Raw genomic sequence first — 17,500 nt, 5'->3', positions numbered from 1 at the left:
AAAAGAGAGAAGAAACAGGACGGAAAAGGGAGAGAAAATGGTCATCAATCGGAAGGAGATGAAAAAAATGAGATTGAAATATGAAACCAAAAGACAAAATGCAAGAAAATAAAACTAACGAAATCAAAGAAACAAAAGTAGTGAAAAAAAGGACAAACCAAGAAAACCAGAGAAGAAAAAGGGAGAAAAGGGACGGAAAAGGGAGAGAAAAACGTCATCAATAGGAAGAAGATGAAAAAAATGAGATTGAAATATGAAACTAAAAGACAAAACTATCGAAATCAAAGAAACAAAAGTAGTGAAAAAAAGAGACAAACCAAGAAAACTGAGAAGAAAAAAGAGAAAAGGGACGGAAAAGGGAGAGAAAAATGGCCAACAACAATAAAAACACCTGTAACTCACCTTGTACGCCAGGGAGGCAGAGGAGAAAGTGTCCGTGATGTTGAACTGACGCGTGGGGGAGTGGAAGTCCATGAGGGAGCCCCAGGTGTCACTGTGTGGGGGGAGGAGGGAGGGAGAAGAGGAGGAAGAAGAAAAAGAGGGAGAGAGAGAGAGGGAGTAAGGGAGGAGAATAAGGGACGAGAGTCAGACAGAGAGAAAGAAAGAAAGAAAGAGAGAGAGAGAAAGAGAGAGAGAGAGAGAGAGAGAGAAAGAGAGAGAGAGAGAGAGAGAGAGAGAGAGAGAGAGAGAGAGAGAGAGAGAGAGAGAGAGAGAGAGAGAGAGAGAGAGAGAGAGAGAGAGAGAGAGAGAGAGAGAGAGAGAGAGAGTAGGAGTAACAAATGAGAAAAAGATATAAGGAAAGAATGAACGAGAGATGAAAATATGAAATGGAAGAAAGATGGACAGAGAGAACGGAGAAATTGATAGGAAGAGAATATGATAGATTGGTAGATAGAGATAAATTAACAGAAAGGAGAAGCGAAAGAAGGGATATGAAAACGGGGAGGGGGAAAGAATTTAAAGATTAGTATAATGTTGAGAAAAGTCGGTCAAAAATGTATGAAATTAGTATGAGTAAGTAATAATATAAATGAGAAGTCCAAAGAATCGCAGTTTTCCATTAAATACATGTAACTAATTCTGAACCAGCTTTTCTCTCTCTCTCAGTCTATCTATCTATCTATCTATCTATCTATCCTAATGAAGTAAGCAAGAAGAGAGAGAAAGATAAGGGAAAAAAATATGCCTTGTGTTATCTGGATTTAATTATTTTGTGTTCTTTTCTTGATATAATACTTTGCTGGTGATGATAGAAATACGTAATAACAATAATGATAATAATAATAGTAATAATAATAATAATAATAATACTTCTGCTGTTATTACTACTGCTACTATTTCTAAAACTCATATTTCTACTACTACTACTACTGGGGGTTTTTCTCGTCCATTCTTTTCTTTTATCTTTCTCTCCTTTCTCCGTGTTCTCCCTCTCTCTCCATCTCTCTCTCTCTCTCTCTATCTAACTAAAAATCAATCTTTCTGTTTCTCTTTCCGTCTTTCTCTCTGTCTTTATTTCTTCTATTTATAATCTTCTCTCGTTTCGTTGTCTCTTTCTTCTCACTCCATCCCTCTCTCTCCCCTGCCCCCCTTTATCACTCCCCCCTACCTCCCCTTCTACCACTACTACTACAACTTCTACCATTACAACAACTACCACCACCACCCACCACCACCATCAGAAAGAACAATTGCAATAACCCCGCCACTAATACCACGGCCGCTGCTGCTAATAAGGCTAACGACACCTTCGGGCACACCTGTAGGGTTAGTTACCTGGCCGAGTTACACCTGCGCGCTAACCTTACCTGGTGGTGTAGAGCGAGGCGGGTCTGGCGCGGCTCACGCTCCGCTCCCTGTACCTGAGACCACCTGGGGAATAAGGATTACGTTACTAGCACCTTCTCTCTCTCTCTCTCTCTCTCTCTCTCTCTCTCTCTCTCTCTCTCTCTCTCTCTCAGTTTCAATCCAGCTATCCATTTCTCTGTTGCCTGTATATCTATCTGTCTATCTGTCTATCTATTTATCTCACTCTCACTCTCGATATAAGATTAACATGAAGGTTGTGAATGGAAATGAAGGTGATAAGTCTGAAGATAGATAGATAGATAGATAGATAGATAGATAGATAGATAGATGGATGGAGGAAGAGAGAGAATAGATTGTGCATAACTTAAGAGATTATGGGAAGGGAGGGATAATAGGGAGGAAAGATTAATGGAGGGACTTAGGTGGGGAGAGGAGGAGGAGGAGGAGGAGGAGAGGAGGAGGAGGAGGAGGAGGAGGTGAAATTTATTTTGATGGGGGAGTAAAATGCTTTCGTTTTTTGGAGTTGATTTTCTTTATCTATCTATCTATCTATCTATCTATCTATATGAGGGTAATAATATAGATAGTGGTGATGGTGATAGTGGTGGTGGTCATGATAGTGGTGGTGGTGGTGAAGGTGGTGGTGGTGGTGAAGGTGGTGGTGGTGGTGGTGAATTAAAGAAAACGAAGAATAAACGCGAGAATAAACGAATGGGACGCAAGTTACATAATTAAGCAAACTCGATATCATATTTGAGATTAATTAGCTGTGTTAAAGGTGTGTGCGCGGCGTGTGTGTGTGTGTGTGTGTGTGTGTGTGTGTGTGTGTGTGTGTGTGAAAGAGAGGAGAGGAGAAAGGGAGAGATGTGGAGGCTTAAAAATACATTGATAGAAGAAGAAGAAAAAGAAGAGGAAGAAGAAGAAGAAGAAGAAGAAGAAGAAGAAGAAGAAGAAGAAGAAGAAGAAGAAGAAAAAGAAGATGAAAAAGAAGAAAAAGATGATGATGTTGTTGATGATGATAATGATGAGGATGACAAAAAGGAAAATAAAAAAAATAAAAAGATAAAAAAATAGAAGATAAGACAGACATTGAACACAGGAATTAACAAGTGAAAAATGATAAAAAAAATAATGCAAAAAATGAATATGATAATACCCTGGATGATAATGAAAATAAGAAAGAAAATAATGAAGAGAACAAAAACAAAAAACAAAAGAAGGCTCACCGTAATAACTGGAGGAGGAGGCGGCAGCGGCGGCGGCGGCGGCGGCAGCAGAACAAGAAGCCGAAGATGACCCAGTGTATCTAACCCCGCTGCTTGACCCTGACCTCACATCATCCCGCAGCAGGAAATGTGACCCCGCGCCGCTCCAACCGTGCCCTGCGGAGTACCCTGACGAGGAGTACGGGGTGGAGGAGGTATAGGAGGACCCGGTATAGAGGTTACTGCTACTTCCACTCCAGCAGTTGGTCGAGAAAGACGACGAAGAGTCAATATTGTTGCCGTGGACCACTTCTCGGGAGCTCCACCTTCGGGAGAGGCTCGGGCTAGGGCTGTAGTAGGACCTCTGAGCCCGCTGCGCCGCCTCCTTGTACAGGCTGCCCCGCGAACTGGACTCCTTGATGCTGTTGGTCCTGGTGAGGTGTCTGTTGAGGCGGACCTTCTCGCTGTAGCACACTCGCTCGTCCATAACGGAGTGGGACCTGCAGGAGGGAGTGCGTGAGGTGTTAAGAGGTGCGTGGGTGTGGGTGAGTGGCTGTGTTTTGAGTGGGGAGGAGAGTGTGTGTGTGTTTGTGTGTGTGTTTCTGATTCCTTTGTGTTTTGTGGAGTGGGACCTGCGGAGTGGGCGGGAGGGAGTGCGTGAGAAGAGGTGTTAGAGGTGCGTGGGTGTGGGTGATTGGGTGTGTTTTGAGTGGGATGGAGAGTGTGTGTGTTTGTGTGTGTGTGTGCGTGTATCTGATTCCTTAGTGTTTTGTTTGTATGTTTGTTTGTTCATTTGGCTTTTAAAATACATGGATGCCCTTTCTCTCTCGTTCATTCTCCCTTTCCCCTTCTCTTCTATTCTTCTCCTTCTCACCCCTCAGTTCTCTCTCGTTCACCATTCTTTTCTGTTCCTCTCTTCCTCTCTCTCTCTCTCTCACCCTTTTTTTCTTTTTCTTTTTTCCTCTCTCTCCCTCTCCCCAATCCTCTTCTCTCACACCCTTCATTTCTCTTTCTTCTTCTTCTCTCCCTACCCCCTCTCTCCCTCTCTTCCTTTCCCTTCCCCCTATCCTCACCTTTCCATTCTATTTCTAAGGGGTGACGATTCTCTCTTTGCTCTCTCATCGTTCTTTGTGGACTTCGACTCCTTGGTGGACTTCGATGACTCTTTGGTGGACTTCGATGACTCCTTGGACTTCGATGTTTCTCTCTCTCTGGGCTCTTCGACCGGGGGCGGGGGCGGTGCGGGACCCTTCTTGTGTCTGGCAGGGATGGGGCTTCGGGCCTTCTCGGGCTTATCCACGGGCGGGGCGGGTCTGTTGGTCTTTTCCGCCGGTCCAGGGGATGTTGGGCGAAGGGTTGGTGGTCTAGTTGTCGCCTCACACATGTTCTGAGAAGGTTGGGGTGTGTCATTTAAGCTTTTTTTTACTTTTTTTTTATCTGTTTATTCTTATCTATATCCTTTTACCCTTCTGTTTTTAGGTGTTTGTTCTTTCCTATATGTTCTTTCCTATTTGTTCTTTTCTTTGTATTCTTTCCGAAGTGTTTTTACTTATGTTTTCTACTTATTTGTATTGATATTTGCTCCCATATTCTGCTCTTGTGGGAGGGGAAAGATAAATTAACTGACTGACTGGCTGGCATGGCGGCTCACTGACTAGAATAAGAGAGGTTAAATGACTAACTGACTGACTGACTGAATAAACTCACGGAGGGAGGAACTTACTGACTCATTTACTGACTGGCTGGCTGAATTGTACAATGAAAAAGTGCTGACTGACTGACTGACTGACTGACTAACTGACACATGTGAAAGGAGGAATTAGCTGGCTGACTTAGTGACTTATTTACTGACTGACTAACGTGTGAGGGGAGAGACTGGGTGGCTGACTGACTTATTGACTGACTGACTAACGTGTGAGGGGAGAGACTGGCTGGCTGACTGACTGGCTTATTAACTGGCTGGATAACTGACTTGTAATAGGAGATACTGGCTGGCTGACTTACTGACTGACTGACTGACTGACTGGCTGACTTACTGACTGACTGACTGACTGACTGGCTGGCTGGCTGACTTACTGACTGACTGACTGACTGACTGGCTGGCTGACTGACTGACTGACTGACTGGCTTCTTAACTAACTTGTAAGAGGAGATACTGGGTGGCTGACTTACTGACTGATTGACTGACTAACTGACTGACTGACTGACTGAATGAATGAATGAATGAAGGAAAGGGAAAATATTTACTAATGGCTGGGCGTTACAAAAATGATGGGACAAAATTTGCGATACTTTTGTAATTAAGCTTAATAGCCACGGAGCTTTCCAATAAATTAAGCTGGAGAAAATAATGAATGTTGTTCTATTATGTGTTCCGCGCCAAACACAGCGGTGAGGGAGCCAATACTGGACAGGTGATTAATGGAAAGCCTGATCTTGTTACGCTAATGTTTTACGCCAAAATGATCATAAACAACGCATTACCTAACCGTGGAATGATGTAACTCCTCGCCCACGCACTCACACACACACACGCACTCACTCACTCACTCACTCACTCGCTCACACACTACCTAACATACTCACTCATATACACACAATTGTTTACTTATTCACTCTCCTATTCATTCATTCATTCACCTAGACTCACACTTTCTCATTCACTCACCCTAACACTCACTGATTCAAATACTCATTCACTCAAACACCCAAACATTCACTTAGTCACTCAGCCACTCACTCACTCACTCACCCAAACATTCATTAACTAACTCATTTCCCCAAACACACAAACACACACTCACTCACCCATTTACTCACTCCCACACATATGCACCCATTCACACACTCACCTGGTGGCTTTGAAACTTGCTCCTCGGTAACACCTTGCTGCAAAACTCACAAGGTATTCCGTCCTCCACCACGCCTTTCATCATTGGCTGGCTATCGAAGCGGAACCCATTGACCTGCTTGCTCTCGCTCTTCCCCTCGACCTTCCCCTCGACCTTCACTTCGCCCTGCTTCTGCGTGGGGGGCTGGGGGGCGGCGGCCTTGCGGGAGGAGGTGATGGAGGCGAGGGAGGTGGTGGAGGAGGAGATAGAGGTGTGTTTAGTTCGTTCTTGCTGTTGTTGCTGTTGTTGTTGCTGTGGTGGTGGTGGTGGTACTTGAGGTTTAGTCTGTGTTTGCTGTGGCTGTGTTGTCTGTGGCTGTGCTTCCGTGGGTTTGGTCTGTGGCTGTGGCTGTGTCTGTGGTTGTGTCTGTGGCTGTGGTGGCGGTGGTGCGCGGTACTTGTTGGGGTTCTTGATGAAGACAGACTCGGGGCGCTGCTGCTCCTGGGGCTGCGGGGGAGAGGCTGGGGGCTGCGGCCTGGGCGGGGAGGGGGCCTTCCTGCGTGCCGTGGGGGACGTGGCGGGGGGCGGGGAGGGCGCGTGTCGGCGTGTGGGCGCGGGGGAGGCGGCGGGCTCGGGGCTCTTGGAGGTGGGCGGCAGCTGCGTGGCGGACATGCTGGTGAGGACGGGCGGGGCGGCGGCGTCCTCGTCCTCGTCCACGCCCGTGTCCTCCAGCGGCGCCGTGTTGGAGCGGACGTAGCCGCGGCGGGAGGCGGCCCCCGTGGCGGAGATGCTGCGCCAGGAGAAGATGGCGGAGGACAGCAGGCGGCCGCGGCGGGGGCGCATGTAGGGCGTGTCCTCCTCCAGGTCCAGCTCGGCGTCCGTCGTGGGCGTGTCGGGCGGCGCGGAGGCGGGGGCGGGCACCGGCGAGGCCGAGCTGCTGGTGGAGGGCGAGGTGCAGACGGAGGCGCTGCTGGTGGAGGCGCTGGGTGCCGGGGACTCGCTGAACGGCCGCGCGTTGGCCGCCGACACCACCACGGAGGGGGGCTGGGGGGGCCGGTCCACGATGGTGATGGTGGCGGGGGGCGGCGTGGCGGATGTGGGCGGGGGGCTGAGCGGGGGGCTCCTCCGTGGGGCAGGGGCTGGGGCGGGGCTTTCCCTGCTCTCCGTTCTGGCTGGGGTGCGTCGGGGCGTGGAGGTGAGGGCGGGACGGGAGGTTGGGGTGGCTTGGGTGGCGGGGGCGGCGGGGGCGGCAGGGGTACGGGGGCTGAAGGTGGTGGAGGAGGAGGGGCTGACGACTGAGGAGGAGGAGGAGGAAGAGGAGGAGGGGATGAAGGACGTGGAGGAGGAGGGGCTGAAGGTGGTGGGGCTGCCGACGGGCGTGGGGCGCGGCGTGAGGCGGGAGGCGCGCGGCAGCTGGGTCTCGTTCTTCTCGCAGCTGGTCTGGTGCCGCATGAGGTCACGCTCGGGGAACATCTCGTCGCAAAACTCACACGGCAGCAGCACGGGGGCCTCGCGACGCACGGGAGTCTGGGGGGAGGGGGGAGGGGGGTTAGGGGGATTGAGAAAGACAGAGAGAGGCAAAGAGACAGATGAAGACAGAGTGACAGGAAGAGAAAGAACCCAAAGACAAAGAAGAACAGAGAGACAACCAAACATAGGAAGACAGACAAACAGGACAAAGAATAAACAAGAAGAAAGACACACAGAAAGAGACTAAGAGGACAAAGAAGACAAAGATGAAGAAAAGGCAGAAAAAAACACTCAGAAAGAAAAACGAAGAAAACACACACAGCACACAAACCGCCCCCCCCCCATACACACACACACAAACCCTCCCCCCCTCCCCCCCCACACACACGCATCCCCCCCCCCTCCCCACCCACACATGTCCCCTCCCACTCCCCCCCACTCACCGTCTCCTCCCTAAATGACACCCGTTTCTTGAGCCTCGTGTTCTTGGGCCGCGCGCCGGTGCTCAGGACGCTGCTGCCGCTGCTGGTCGCGTTGGAGTCGCTGGAGGACTTGCTGATGGGCGTGGTGGAGGAGGAGGAGGAGGCCGAGGAGGAGGAGGAGGAGGAGGCGGGGTGTCTGGGGGAGGCGGGGGGGCGTCGGGTGCTGCGTCGGGTGGAGGAGGAAGGGCCGTCTGAGTCCTCGGAATCACTTTCACTGCTTGATGAGGTTTCCTGTTGGGGTGAGAGGGAGTGTTTGTCAGGGAAGTCGTTGTTGTTGTTGTTGTTGTTGTTGTTGTTGTTGTTGTGATATGCGCGGAAAATTACTGAGAACATGAGTGTCGGCTGTGTCACCTTCCCTCTCACCATTGTCACCATTCCCATTTCATTTACCATTCCTAATCCTTCCCTGCCTCTTCCCCTGCCAACCCTTCCCTTTCCACTCCCCCCTCCCATCGCCCCCTCCATCACCCCCCTTACCCTCTCTCCCCCTTCAACGACACCCACTACAAATTCTCCCTTCCCTTTCCCCTTTCTCCCTTCTTCTCCCCCACTCTTCCCTTGCCATTACCCTACCTCCCCTCCTGCCTAGCCTCCCCTCCTCACCGGTCTCTCTGGCATGGACTGGGAGCGCTTGAAGGTCGTGGGCCGGTGCTTCCTGTTGAACTCCTCAGCGGGAAGGTCGTCCTCCGCCTTGGCCAGCTGGAAGGCGAGCCACCGGTCATACTGCTCCTGCGTGGCGTTCCTTGGGGGTCGCGTCCGCTTGTTTTCTGCGGAGGGAGGGAGGGAGTCATGGAGGGGAAGGGCTGAAGAGGAGAGTGCTATTAGGCTGAGCGGGGAGAGTGTGCTAGTGTGTGAGTGAGAGTGAGAGAGGAAGGGTGGGAGTGTGGTTGGCAAGTTGAGGGATAGAGGGAGGGTGTGAGAGGGAAAGAGAGAGTGATAGGGAGGGGGGGTGGAAATCGGATGGGGGGAGAGAGTGTGATGGGGTATGAGGGGGAGAAGGAGGGAGGGTGTGAGTGTGGGATGGGGTGTTAGAGGAGGTGGAAATAGAAAGGGTGGGAGAGTATAATAGGGATATGAGGAGGGGGAGGAGGGAATGTACGGGATGGGTGGGGAGAGTGTGAGTTCTGGACATTATGCGAATATGAGAGAAAGGGAAGAAAGAGAAAGAGAAGAGAAATACACAAAGATACAGACGGATAAGTTATAGGAGAGAAAGAGGCGAAGAAGAAGAGAAAGAAAAGGTCAAAAACGGGTGTGAGTGGGAGGGACGGAATGGGAGAATGATAAAGCACATGAAAGAAAGGAAGAGAGAGAGAGAAGAAGATAAAAGCCAGGTATGAGAGAAAGGGAAGAAAGGGAAAGAGAAGAGAAATACACAAAGATACAGACGGATAAGTTATAGGAGAGAAAGGGGAGAAGAGGATGAGAAAGAAAAGTGGAAAAAAGAGGGTGTGAGTGGGAGAGACAAAGTGGAAGAGTGATGAAGCACATGAAAGAAGAGAGAGAGAGAGAGAGAGAGAGAGAGAGAGAGAGAGAGAGAGAGAGAGAGAGAGAGAGAGAGAGAGAAGGTAAAAGCCAGGTATGAGAGAAAGAGAGGAAGAGTGTGAGAGAGTGAGGGAGAGGAGGAAGGTGAAATTAGGATGGGCGGAGAGTGTGAGAGAGTGAGAAAGTGCATCATTAGGATAAACGGAGAGAGTGAACGCCTAGAGGAACATTGGAATATCTTAGAGGAACACATTGTAGCGATATATACTCTAAAGATGAAAGCTAAAAGAACATAAAACGAAACATACCCTTTGTGTCTATATCTGTCTATCTTTCTATCTATCTATCTATCTTAACGCCTAGAGAAACATTGGAACATCTTAAAGGAACACATTGTAACCATATAACTCTTAAAATGAAAGCGAAAAGAACATTAAACGAAGCATACTCTTTGTGTCTATATCTTTCTTTCTATCTATCTATCTCACCTTCATCTCGAGAGGGACTTGTGGCGTTGGAAAGAGAGCTCAAAGTCGCCATAGTCTCAAGGGCGAGCGAGGTCGGTCTTCGAGGGCGAGCACCGTTGGGAGAGGATGAGGTGGAGGAGGAGGTGGAAGAGGAGGAGGAGGAGGAGGAGGAGGGGGAGGTGGAGGTCTGCGGTCTGGTGGAGGCTGTGGTGGTTCTTGCAGTGGTGGTGGTCGTGGTTCTTGGAGTGGAGGAGGAGGGGGAAGAGGTGGAAGTGGAGGAGGAGGAGCGGGTAGTGGTGATAGGTCGAGTGGAGGCCGTGGTGGTCGTCGTGGTGGTAGAGGAGGAAGAGGAGGAGGATGGGGAGGAAGACGGGGTGGAATGGGAAGAAGAGGAGGAGGAGGAGGAGCAACAGCAATCATCATTTGTGTTACTCTCCTTCTCAGGCTTGCAGGAGTCTTGGCAGGAGTCTTGGCAGGAGGAGGAGGAGGAGGTGGTGGTGGTGGTGGTGGAGGAAGTGGTGGAGGTGGAGTAGGGGGTGTAGGAGGGTGGGGTGTGGGTGTTGGCGGGGCGCTGGTATCTGTAGGAGGTGGAGGAGGTGCGGGAGGATAGGAGAGCGTTGACCATGTCTGAAAAAAGGATAATAATAATAATGATGGAAGTAATATTAAAGGGTGTCTACAGTAGTAATTGCAGTAGTAGTAGTAGGAGTAGAAGTAGTTGTTGTTGTAAAAGTAGAGTTGCCGCATTTCATATTATCGTATAAAGTCTGCATTTAAACACACACAGAGGTCCCAAAACACACGGTGACGCACATATTCCCCCCTGACAAAATCCCCCCCTGGATATACTCCACTTTGGACATTTCCCCCTCCAGGCATTTTCCCCTCTTTCTCATTTATCTGAACATTAAGAGTTATGTTTCTTTGTTTGTCTCAACGGATCATTGCCAGGGTTGTCGTGGAGGTCCAGTGGCATCCCAAACTCATGTAGAAACAAACAACAACTAAAAAACGGTGCTGGCTGCCTCCGACCAATGCTGGGAAAACTTTATGACTGATATATTTAGTACATTTATAAGTGTAGGGTCGAATACGGTATATATTATTAACCAGAAAATTAAAACACGAACTGATAATTGAATGTTACCTACATTAATTAATATATGTAGAGTTGAAGACAGTGTGTCAGAACCGAAAAAACCCTGAAACTTGAATTGTATTGTACCCCTATATGCAGGGATGTACTGGATGTATAAAAGTCTGATAAAATAATATATGCATCAAGGGTGAGGATAAGCTATACTGTCTTATATCTAAGGTCTAGTACAGTGGCCAACACCCCTCGAAGTTTGAGGTACAGTCTTCATTCCACCCCGTCGAGCTACGCATATAACAAAGACCTACTCCTGGATTTGCCTTGTGGACTTTAACGGTTTTTTTTTGTTGTTGTTGTTGTTGTTGTTGACCACGTTCATCCTGAAGCAGGACACGGGACATTAAAAACAGCCTTCCCTTAATAAATCAATGGGTGTCGCCAAAGATGGATGCTTGTGGCCAACTAAGTGAGAGAACGCGTGACTCCAGCTCCCACGTGTTGCCTGTCTGTGCCGCGCCTCCTGCCATGCAGAGTAACGCCGTGCACATTCCAAGTCCGTGGAGAGAAAAGAGGCAGACGACGCCGGAACGAAGTTACGAAACTAAGCACCGGGGCAGCGGAAAACTTGGTGTATAGAAGAGGGGAAAACATCCGAAGGGGGAAATATGTCCAGCGGGTAAAGGCCCAGAAAGTAAGGTGTCCTACGCTCTCCCAACGCACATAGGTACACACACACACACACACACACACACACACACACTTAAATAGCCCCCCCTCACACATTTCCCCCGTCACCCCCATACATACATACACACCCTTTCACCCTCCCCTCCGCCCACCCCCCACACACACCCCTTCCCATTCCCCTCTACATACAACACCCTTCCCCCCCACATACACCCTCTCCCCCCTTCCCTCCCAATCACGTCATCACACCCACCATCCTCCCACACACACACACACACTTAATCCCCTCTCTCTTATCCACACACCGTCATAGTCCTGCGTGGTGTGGTGGACGAGCCTGCGGGTGGGCGTGGTGGTGGTGGTGGTGGTGTAGGTGGAGGGGGAGGACGAGGAGCGGTTGGGGACACTGTGGCTCCTCGTGTTCTTCTTCCTTGGCTTATTGACATAGTTCTTAATGATGTCCTCCTCGCGGCAGAACCTGAAGAGAGGGAGACGGGGTAGTGCTCGAGAAAGGAGAGAGAGGTAGAGGGGAAAGGAGGGAGGAACGAAGGCTTGGAAACGGAGCGAAAGGGAGAGATAGTGAAAGTGGTATGTAGGGAAAGTTAAAATAGAAAAACCTGATGAGAGGGAGACGGAGGAGTGTTAGAGAAAGAAGAGAGAGGAAGAGGGGAAAGGAGGGAGGAACGAAGGCTTGGAAAAGGAGCGAAAGGGAGAGATAGTGCAATAGGTATGTAGAGAAAGTTAAAAAGAAGAGGGGGAGAAGAGAGGGGTGGAGGGAAGCTTAGAGAAGAGTTAGATAGAGAGGGAGAAAAGGAGGGATACAAGTAGGTTAAAGGGAAGGAGAAAGGGGAGGGAAAGGGGAGATGGAAAGGGTGGGATGGAGAGAAGGTTAGGGAAAAAGGGAAAGAGAGGGGTGAAGGGAAGCTTAGAGAAGAGTTAGATAGAGAGGAAGAAAAGGAGGGATACAAGTAGGTTAAAGAAAAGGTTAAAGGGGAGATGGAAAGGGAGGGAGGGAGAGAAGGTTAGGGAAAAAGGGAAGGAGAGATATGAAGGGAAAGCGAAGGAGAAGGGGAGATAGAAATGAAGGGATGGAGAGAAGATTAGAGAAAAGAAATGTCGAGATATTAAAAGGAAAGAAAAGATAAACGGACAAGGGAAACACACACACACACACACACACACACACACACACACACACACACACACACACACTCACCTCACGTCCATCAGCATGTCTCTGGGTATATCTCGGCGGCAGATGGCACAGTTCTTGGTGGTGTTGGCGATGCCCTTGACGCAGACCATGCAAAAGGTGTGGCCGCACTCCAGGGCCAGCGGCAGCGTGAAGGGGCCCAGGCAGATGGGGCACTCCTCGCTGCCCTCATCGTCTGAACCACTCCGGCCGGCTGAGGGAGGGAGACGGAGGGATGAAGGAGTGAGTAAGAGGGTGTTGGATGGAAAGCAAAACAAGATGGAGAGGAATAAAGAGAAGGTTTCAATGAGGAAATGAAAGTTAAGAAGAAAGCCACTGGTTTACATTGATATACACAGATATTCAGAGGGGTTGAATTTCATATACTTTATACCTTTCCACACACCCTCCACATACTTTCCCACGCTCTTTTTTCACTTTGGTAATACGTGTCTACGCAGAATCATGGGACATCGCTGGAATAACTTTGTGTCAAACCGGCGACTACTCCGTGAGACTGATTCGACATATATTACCTGCATGGTCCGTCAACGCCGACGTGGCACGCTACCCAGAAGCCGACCTTGCTCACCGGGTTGTTTCTATAAGAGACAACCCTGAGTGGAGGAGGCCAAAGGGACGCCCACGGAGTTCATGGCCTGAGCAAGTCGGCCAGGAGGCACTAAGAATGAGAAGGGAGCCTGCATGGAGACCCACGGGCTGTGTGTCGTAGGATGGGGGAGACGACGTGCACCCCGACACCTGCTCCCATTGATTGATTGATTCCTTGACTAACAACAACTGTACGTACCTATACCGTCAGGCGTTTAAAGTTAACACATTGTGCACCCATCCACCCCATCCACACACCTGGTCACGCCATTTCAGCGCTCCTTGCACACCTCTACCGGCACTCCATCCCCCCGTGTACCCACCTTTATCCTCTGGCCTGAGGTAGCGGTGGTCATTGGCGTAGTGGAACTGGAGGTGCTTGACCTGCACATACTTGGTGCAGCCCTTGCACCGTTCCGTCCGCGCCTCGCAGTACTCAATGTGTTTCTGCAGCTCGCTCGCCGTCACCTCCAGCTCGCAGTGCTTGCAGGCGATGAGTCGTTTGGGGCACTCATTCTTCTGTAGAGGGAGAGAGAAAAGAGATGGGCTGAGTGAGGGAAGGGAGGAGAAAATGTGTTAGGAAATAAGGGAGGGAAGGAGGAAGGGAGGGAGGGAGAGATATAGGAAAAGAGGAAGAAGATAAGTGTGAACGAGTAAGGCCATTCAATCCTCTGTAGGGGGGGAGAGAGAGAGAGAGAGAGAGAGAGGGTTGCGTGAGGGATAAAGGGAGAAAATAGAATAGAGGAAAGAATAAAAGAAAAGAAAAGATAAAAGAAAGAGTCGAGTGTGAATGAGTGAAAGAGGGAAGGAAGGAGAAAATACGTGAGGAATAAATATGGGAGAACAGGATATAGGAAAAGAGGAAGAAAAATGTGAATGAATGTGGGTGTATAAGGGAGGGAGAAAGAGAGAAGGGGTAAGAGAATAAAGGAATGGGAAAAGAGGAAAAGAGAAATAAAGGAAGAGAGGAAAAAGAGGATAAGTGTTTCAGTGAGGGAGGGACAAAATACGTGATAAATGAGGGAGGGAGCAAAATGTGGAGAGAGGAATAAAGGAAGAGAAAAAGAGGAATGAATGGAGGAAGAGAGAGAGAGAGAGAGAGAGTGGAGGAGGTGAGGGAGAAAATATATGAAGTAATGAGAAAGGTAGTTAAAGATGAAGGGAGTGATTAAGGAGAAGAAGAGTGAATGGGGAGATAAAGAAAAGAAGATAATGGGTGTGAGCGAGTGAGAGAGGGGAGGAGGGAGAGAGAAAATCAGGAAGAAGGAGAAAGGGAGGAGAAGATGAAGGAAGAAACAGCGGAAGAGATAGAGAAAAAAAATAAAGAGAAATAAACAAAACAAAAAAAAGATATACACAAACACATACAAACACACAAACAAACAAGCTGGCAGGTAACTAGACAGACAAATAGACAAACAGACAGCTAGACAGACAGACAGGTATTCGTTTCATCTGATTGACACTTGTAAATACTTAAAAAAATATTATGTCTGTTTTAACCTTCAACATGTCTGACGGACGACGAGAATGGCTGGACTGTCTATTTTTACCTCCCCTTTTTCTCTTTCTTCCTCCCCTCACTTTCCCTTCTTCTCCACTTTCTCTCCCCTCTCCCCTTTCCCTCCATTCACTCCTCTCCTCTTGTCTACCTTATTTTCCCCTCCTTCCTCTCCCCTTCCTTCTCTTTTTGTCTCCCCGCACTTTCCCTTCTCCTCTTTCTCTCCCCTCTCTCCTCTCCCCTCTCCCTCCATTCACTACTTTCTCTTCCCTCTCCTCTTATTTTCCTTGTTTTCCCCTCCTTCCTCTCCCCTTCCTTCTTTTTTTGTCTCCCCGCACTTTCCCTTCTCCTCTTTCTCTCCCCTCTCTCCTCTCCCCTCTCCCTCCATTCACTCCTTCCTCTTCCCTCTCCTCTTTCTTGTCTTCCTTATTTTCCCCTCCTTACTCTCCCCTTCCTTCTCTTTTTGTCTCCCCTCACTTTTCCTTCTTCTCCTCTTTATCTCCCCTCTCCCCTTTCTCTCCATTCATTCATTCATTTTTCTTCCCTCTCCTCTTTCTTGTTTTCCTTGTTTTCCCCTTCTTCCTCTCCCCTTCCCCTGTTTTTTCCCCTCAAGTTCCCTTCTTCTCCCATTTCTCTCCCCTCTCCCCTTTCCCTCCATTCACTCCCTCCTCTTCCTTCTACTCTTTCTTGTCTTCATTATTTTTCCCCTCCTTCCTCTCCCCTTCCTTTGTTTTTGTCTCCCCTCACTTTCCCGTCTTTTTCTCTCCCCTCTTAATCTCCCTCCCTTTACTCTACTTTTCTTTCCCTCTTCTTCTGTTTCTTGTTTTTTTTTCATTCTTCGTATTTTCCCCTTCTTCTCCCCTTCTTTTTCCCTTCCTCCCATCACTTCCCTTTACCCTCCTGTTGCTCTCCCCTCTCCCTCCCCGCTCCCTCCCTTCCTCTTCCCCTCTCCTTCTTTTCTTTCTTGTCATTTTTTCCGTAGTTTCCCCTGTTTTCTCTCCCTTTCCTCTGTTTCTCTCTTCCCATCACTTTCCCTTCTCCTCCCCTCCTTCTCTCTTATCTCTCCCCTTCACCCCTTCCGATTCTCTCCTAATCTCTCTTGTCACCGATACTTTCCCCTCTTTTCCCTTCCCTTCCCTATCTCTTCCTTAGTCTTCCCTTCCCGTCCCTTCCCTCTCCCCCTTCCTCTTCTCTCTTCTACCTTATATCCTTTTTTGTTGTTGTTTTTCTCCTTTCCCATACTTTCCTTTCTCTCTCCTCTCTTCTCTATCTCCTCCTTCGATTCTCTGTTACTTCTCTTCCTTATCCCTTTTCCCTTTCCACTCTTCTCCTTTCCTTTTGTTGCTTGTTCCCTTTTTTTCCCCTACTATTCTCTATCTCTCCCTTCGTCTCCTCTTCCCTACCTTTCTTAATTACTTCCTTTTCCTCTCTTCTCCTCCTAATTACCCGTATCCTAAGCTTCTTACAGGGTCAAATTAGGAGCTGCTCAGTTCTCCCACATTCTTATTTAACGTGTTTTTGTGAGATGGCAGAGTCTGTATTGATTGGAAGATGGCTAATGTTACTCTGGTTTAGAAGAAGTAATAATGATAGGCCTGTTAATCTATCTATGGTGCTATCTTCTTTTTTCTTCTTTTCCTTTCCTTTCTTCTTCTTCTTCCTCTTCCTTTTCTTCCCTCTCTTCTTTCTCTTTCTTTCCCTTTCCTTCTTCTTCTTCCTCTTCCTTATCTTCCCTCTCTTCTTTCTCTTTCTTTCCCTTTCCTTCTTCTTCTTCCTCTTCCTTTCTTCCCTCTCTTTCCTTCTTCTTCTTCTTCCTCTTCCTTTTCTTCCCTCTCTTCTTCTTTTCATTCCCTTTCCTTCTTCTTCTTCCTCTTCCTTTCTTCCCTCTCTTCTTTCTCTTTCTTTCCCTTTCCTTCTTCTTCTTCCTCTTCCTTTCTTCCCTCTCTTCTTTCTCTTTCTTTCCCTTTCCTTCTTCTTCTTCCTCTTCCTTTTCTTCCCTCTCTTCTTTTCCTTTCCTTTCTCCTTCTTCTTCCTCTTCCTTATCTTCCCTCTCTTCTTTCTCTTTCTTTTCCTTTCCTTCTTCTTCTTCCTCTTCCTTTTCTTCCCTCTCTTCTTCTTTTCATTCCCTTTCCTTCTTCTTCTTCCTCTTCCTTATCTTCCCTCTTTTCTTTCTCTTGCTTTCCCTTTATATATGTTTTTTTTCTCTCTCACACCCTTTTCTCTTCCATCCCTTCTACTTTCTTTCCCCTTCTTCCTCTTCTTTTCCTTCCCCTTCCTCTTCCTCTTCCTTTCCCTCCCTTTCTATATTTTACACTTTCTCCCTAACTCCCCTTCCCTTCCCTTCCTCTCCTTTCCCTTTCCTTCCCTTTCTTTTCTATTCCTCTTCTTCCCTTCCTTTTTCTTTTTCCGTCTTTTCTTTTTTTCCCTCCCCTTCATATATTGCCGTTTTCTGTCACTCCCCTTCCCTTCCCTTCCTTTCCCTTCCTTTCCCTTCCCTTCTCTTCCCTTCCCTTCCCTTCCTTTTCCTTAACTTTTTTTTTCCCTATTCCCTTCCTCTCCCTTTCCCCTCCCCTTCCCTTCCCTTATTTTCCCTTCCCTTCCCTTCCCTTCCCTTCCCTTCCTTTTCCTTAACTTTTCATTTTTTTCTTCCATCTTCCCTTCCT

At 48.4% G+C, this 17,500-nt stretch overlaps 1 protein-coding gene across 3 annotated transcripts in view; it reads right to left on the bottom strand.

The window, feature by feature from the left end:
- Positions 1–17,500, bottom strand: part of LOC126985841 (uncharacterized) — a 70,690-nt gene that overhangs the window by 3,006 nt on the left and 50,184 nt on the right. For all 3 annotated transcript variants that reach the window (XR_007739094.1, XR_007739095.1, XM_050841295.1), the window contains exons 4-14: positions 13,660–13,855; positions 12,749–12,938; positions 11,838–12,010; positions 9,771–10,376; positions 8,401–8,564; positions 7,759–8,028; positions 5,867–7,372; positions 4,088–4,401; positions 3,036–3,514; positions 1,809–1,872; positions 403–493 (exon numbers count right to left, since the gene is read on the bottom strand). Coding sequence is in view for 1 of the 3 variants with exons in the window: in XM_050841295.1 (XP_050697252.1) it covers positions 403–493; positions 1,809–1,872; positions 3,036–3,514; positions 4,088–4,401; positions 5,867–7,372; positions 7,759–8,028; positions 8,401–8,564; positions 9,771–10,376; positions 11,838–12,010; positions 12,749–12,938; positions 13,660–13,855 (4,053 nt within the window). In the remaining 2 variants the exon portion in view is untranslated. The remainder of the gene's footprint in view (positions 1–402; positions 494–1,808; positions 1,873–3,035; positions 3,515–4,087; positions 4,402–5,866; positions 7,373–7,758; positions 8,029–8,400; positions 8,565–9,770; positions 10,377–11,837; positions 12,011–12,748; positions 12,939–13,659; positions 13,856–17,500) is intronic.

This window comes from Eriocheir sinensis, chromosome 60, assembly GCF_024679095.1.
Source record: "Eriocheir sinensis breed Jianghai 21 chromosome 60, ASM2467909v1, whole genome shotgun sequence".
NCBI classification, from domain to species: Eukaryota; Metazoa; Arthropoda; class Malacostraca; order Decapoda; family Varunidae; genus Eriocheir; species Eriocheir sinensis.
Note: the sequence above shows the minus strand (reverse complement) of the source record. Positions and strands in the feature narration are given on the sequence as shown.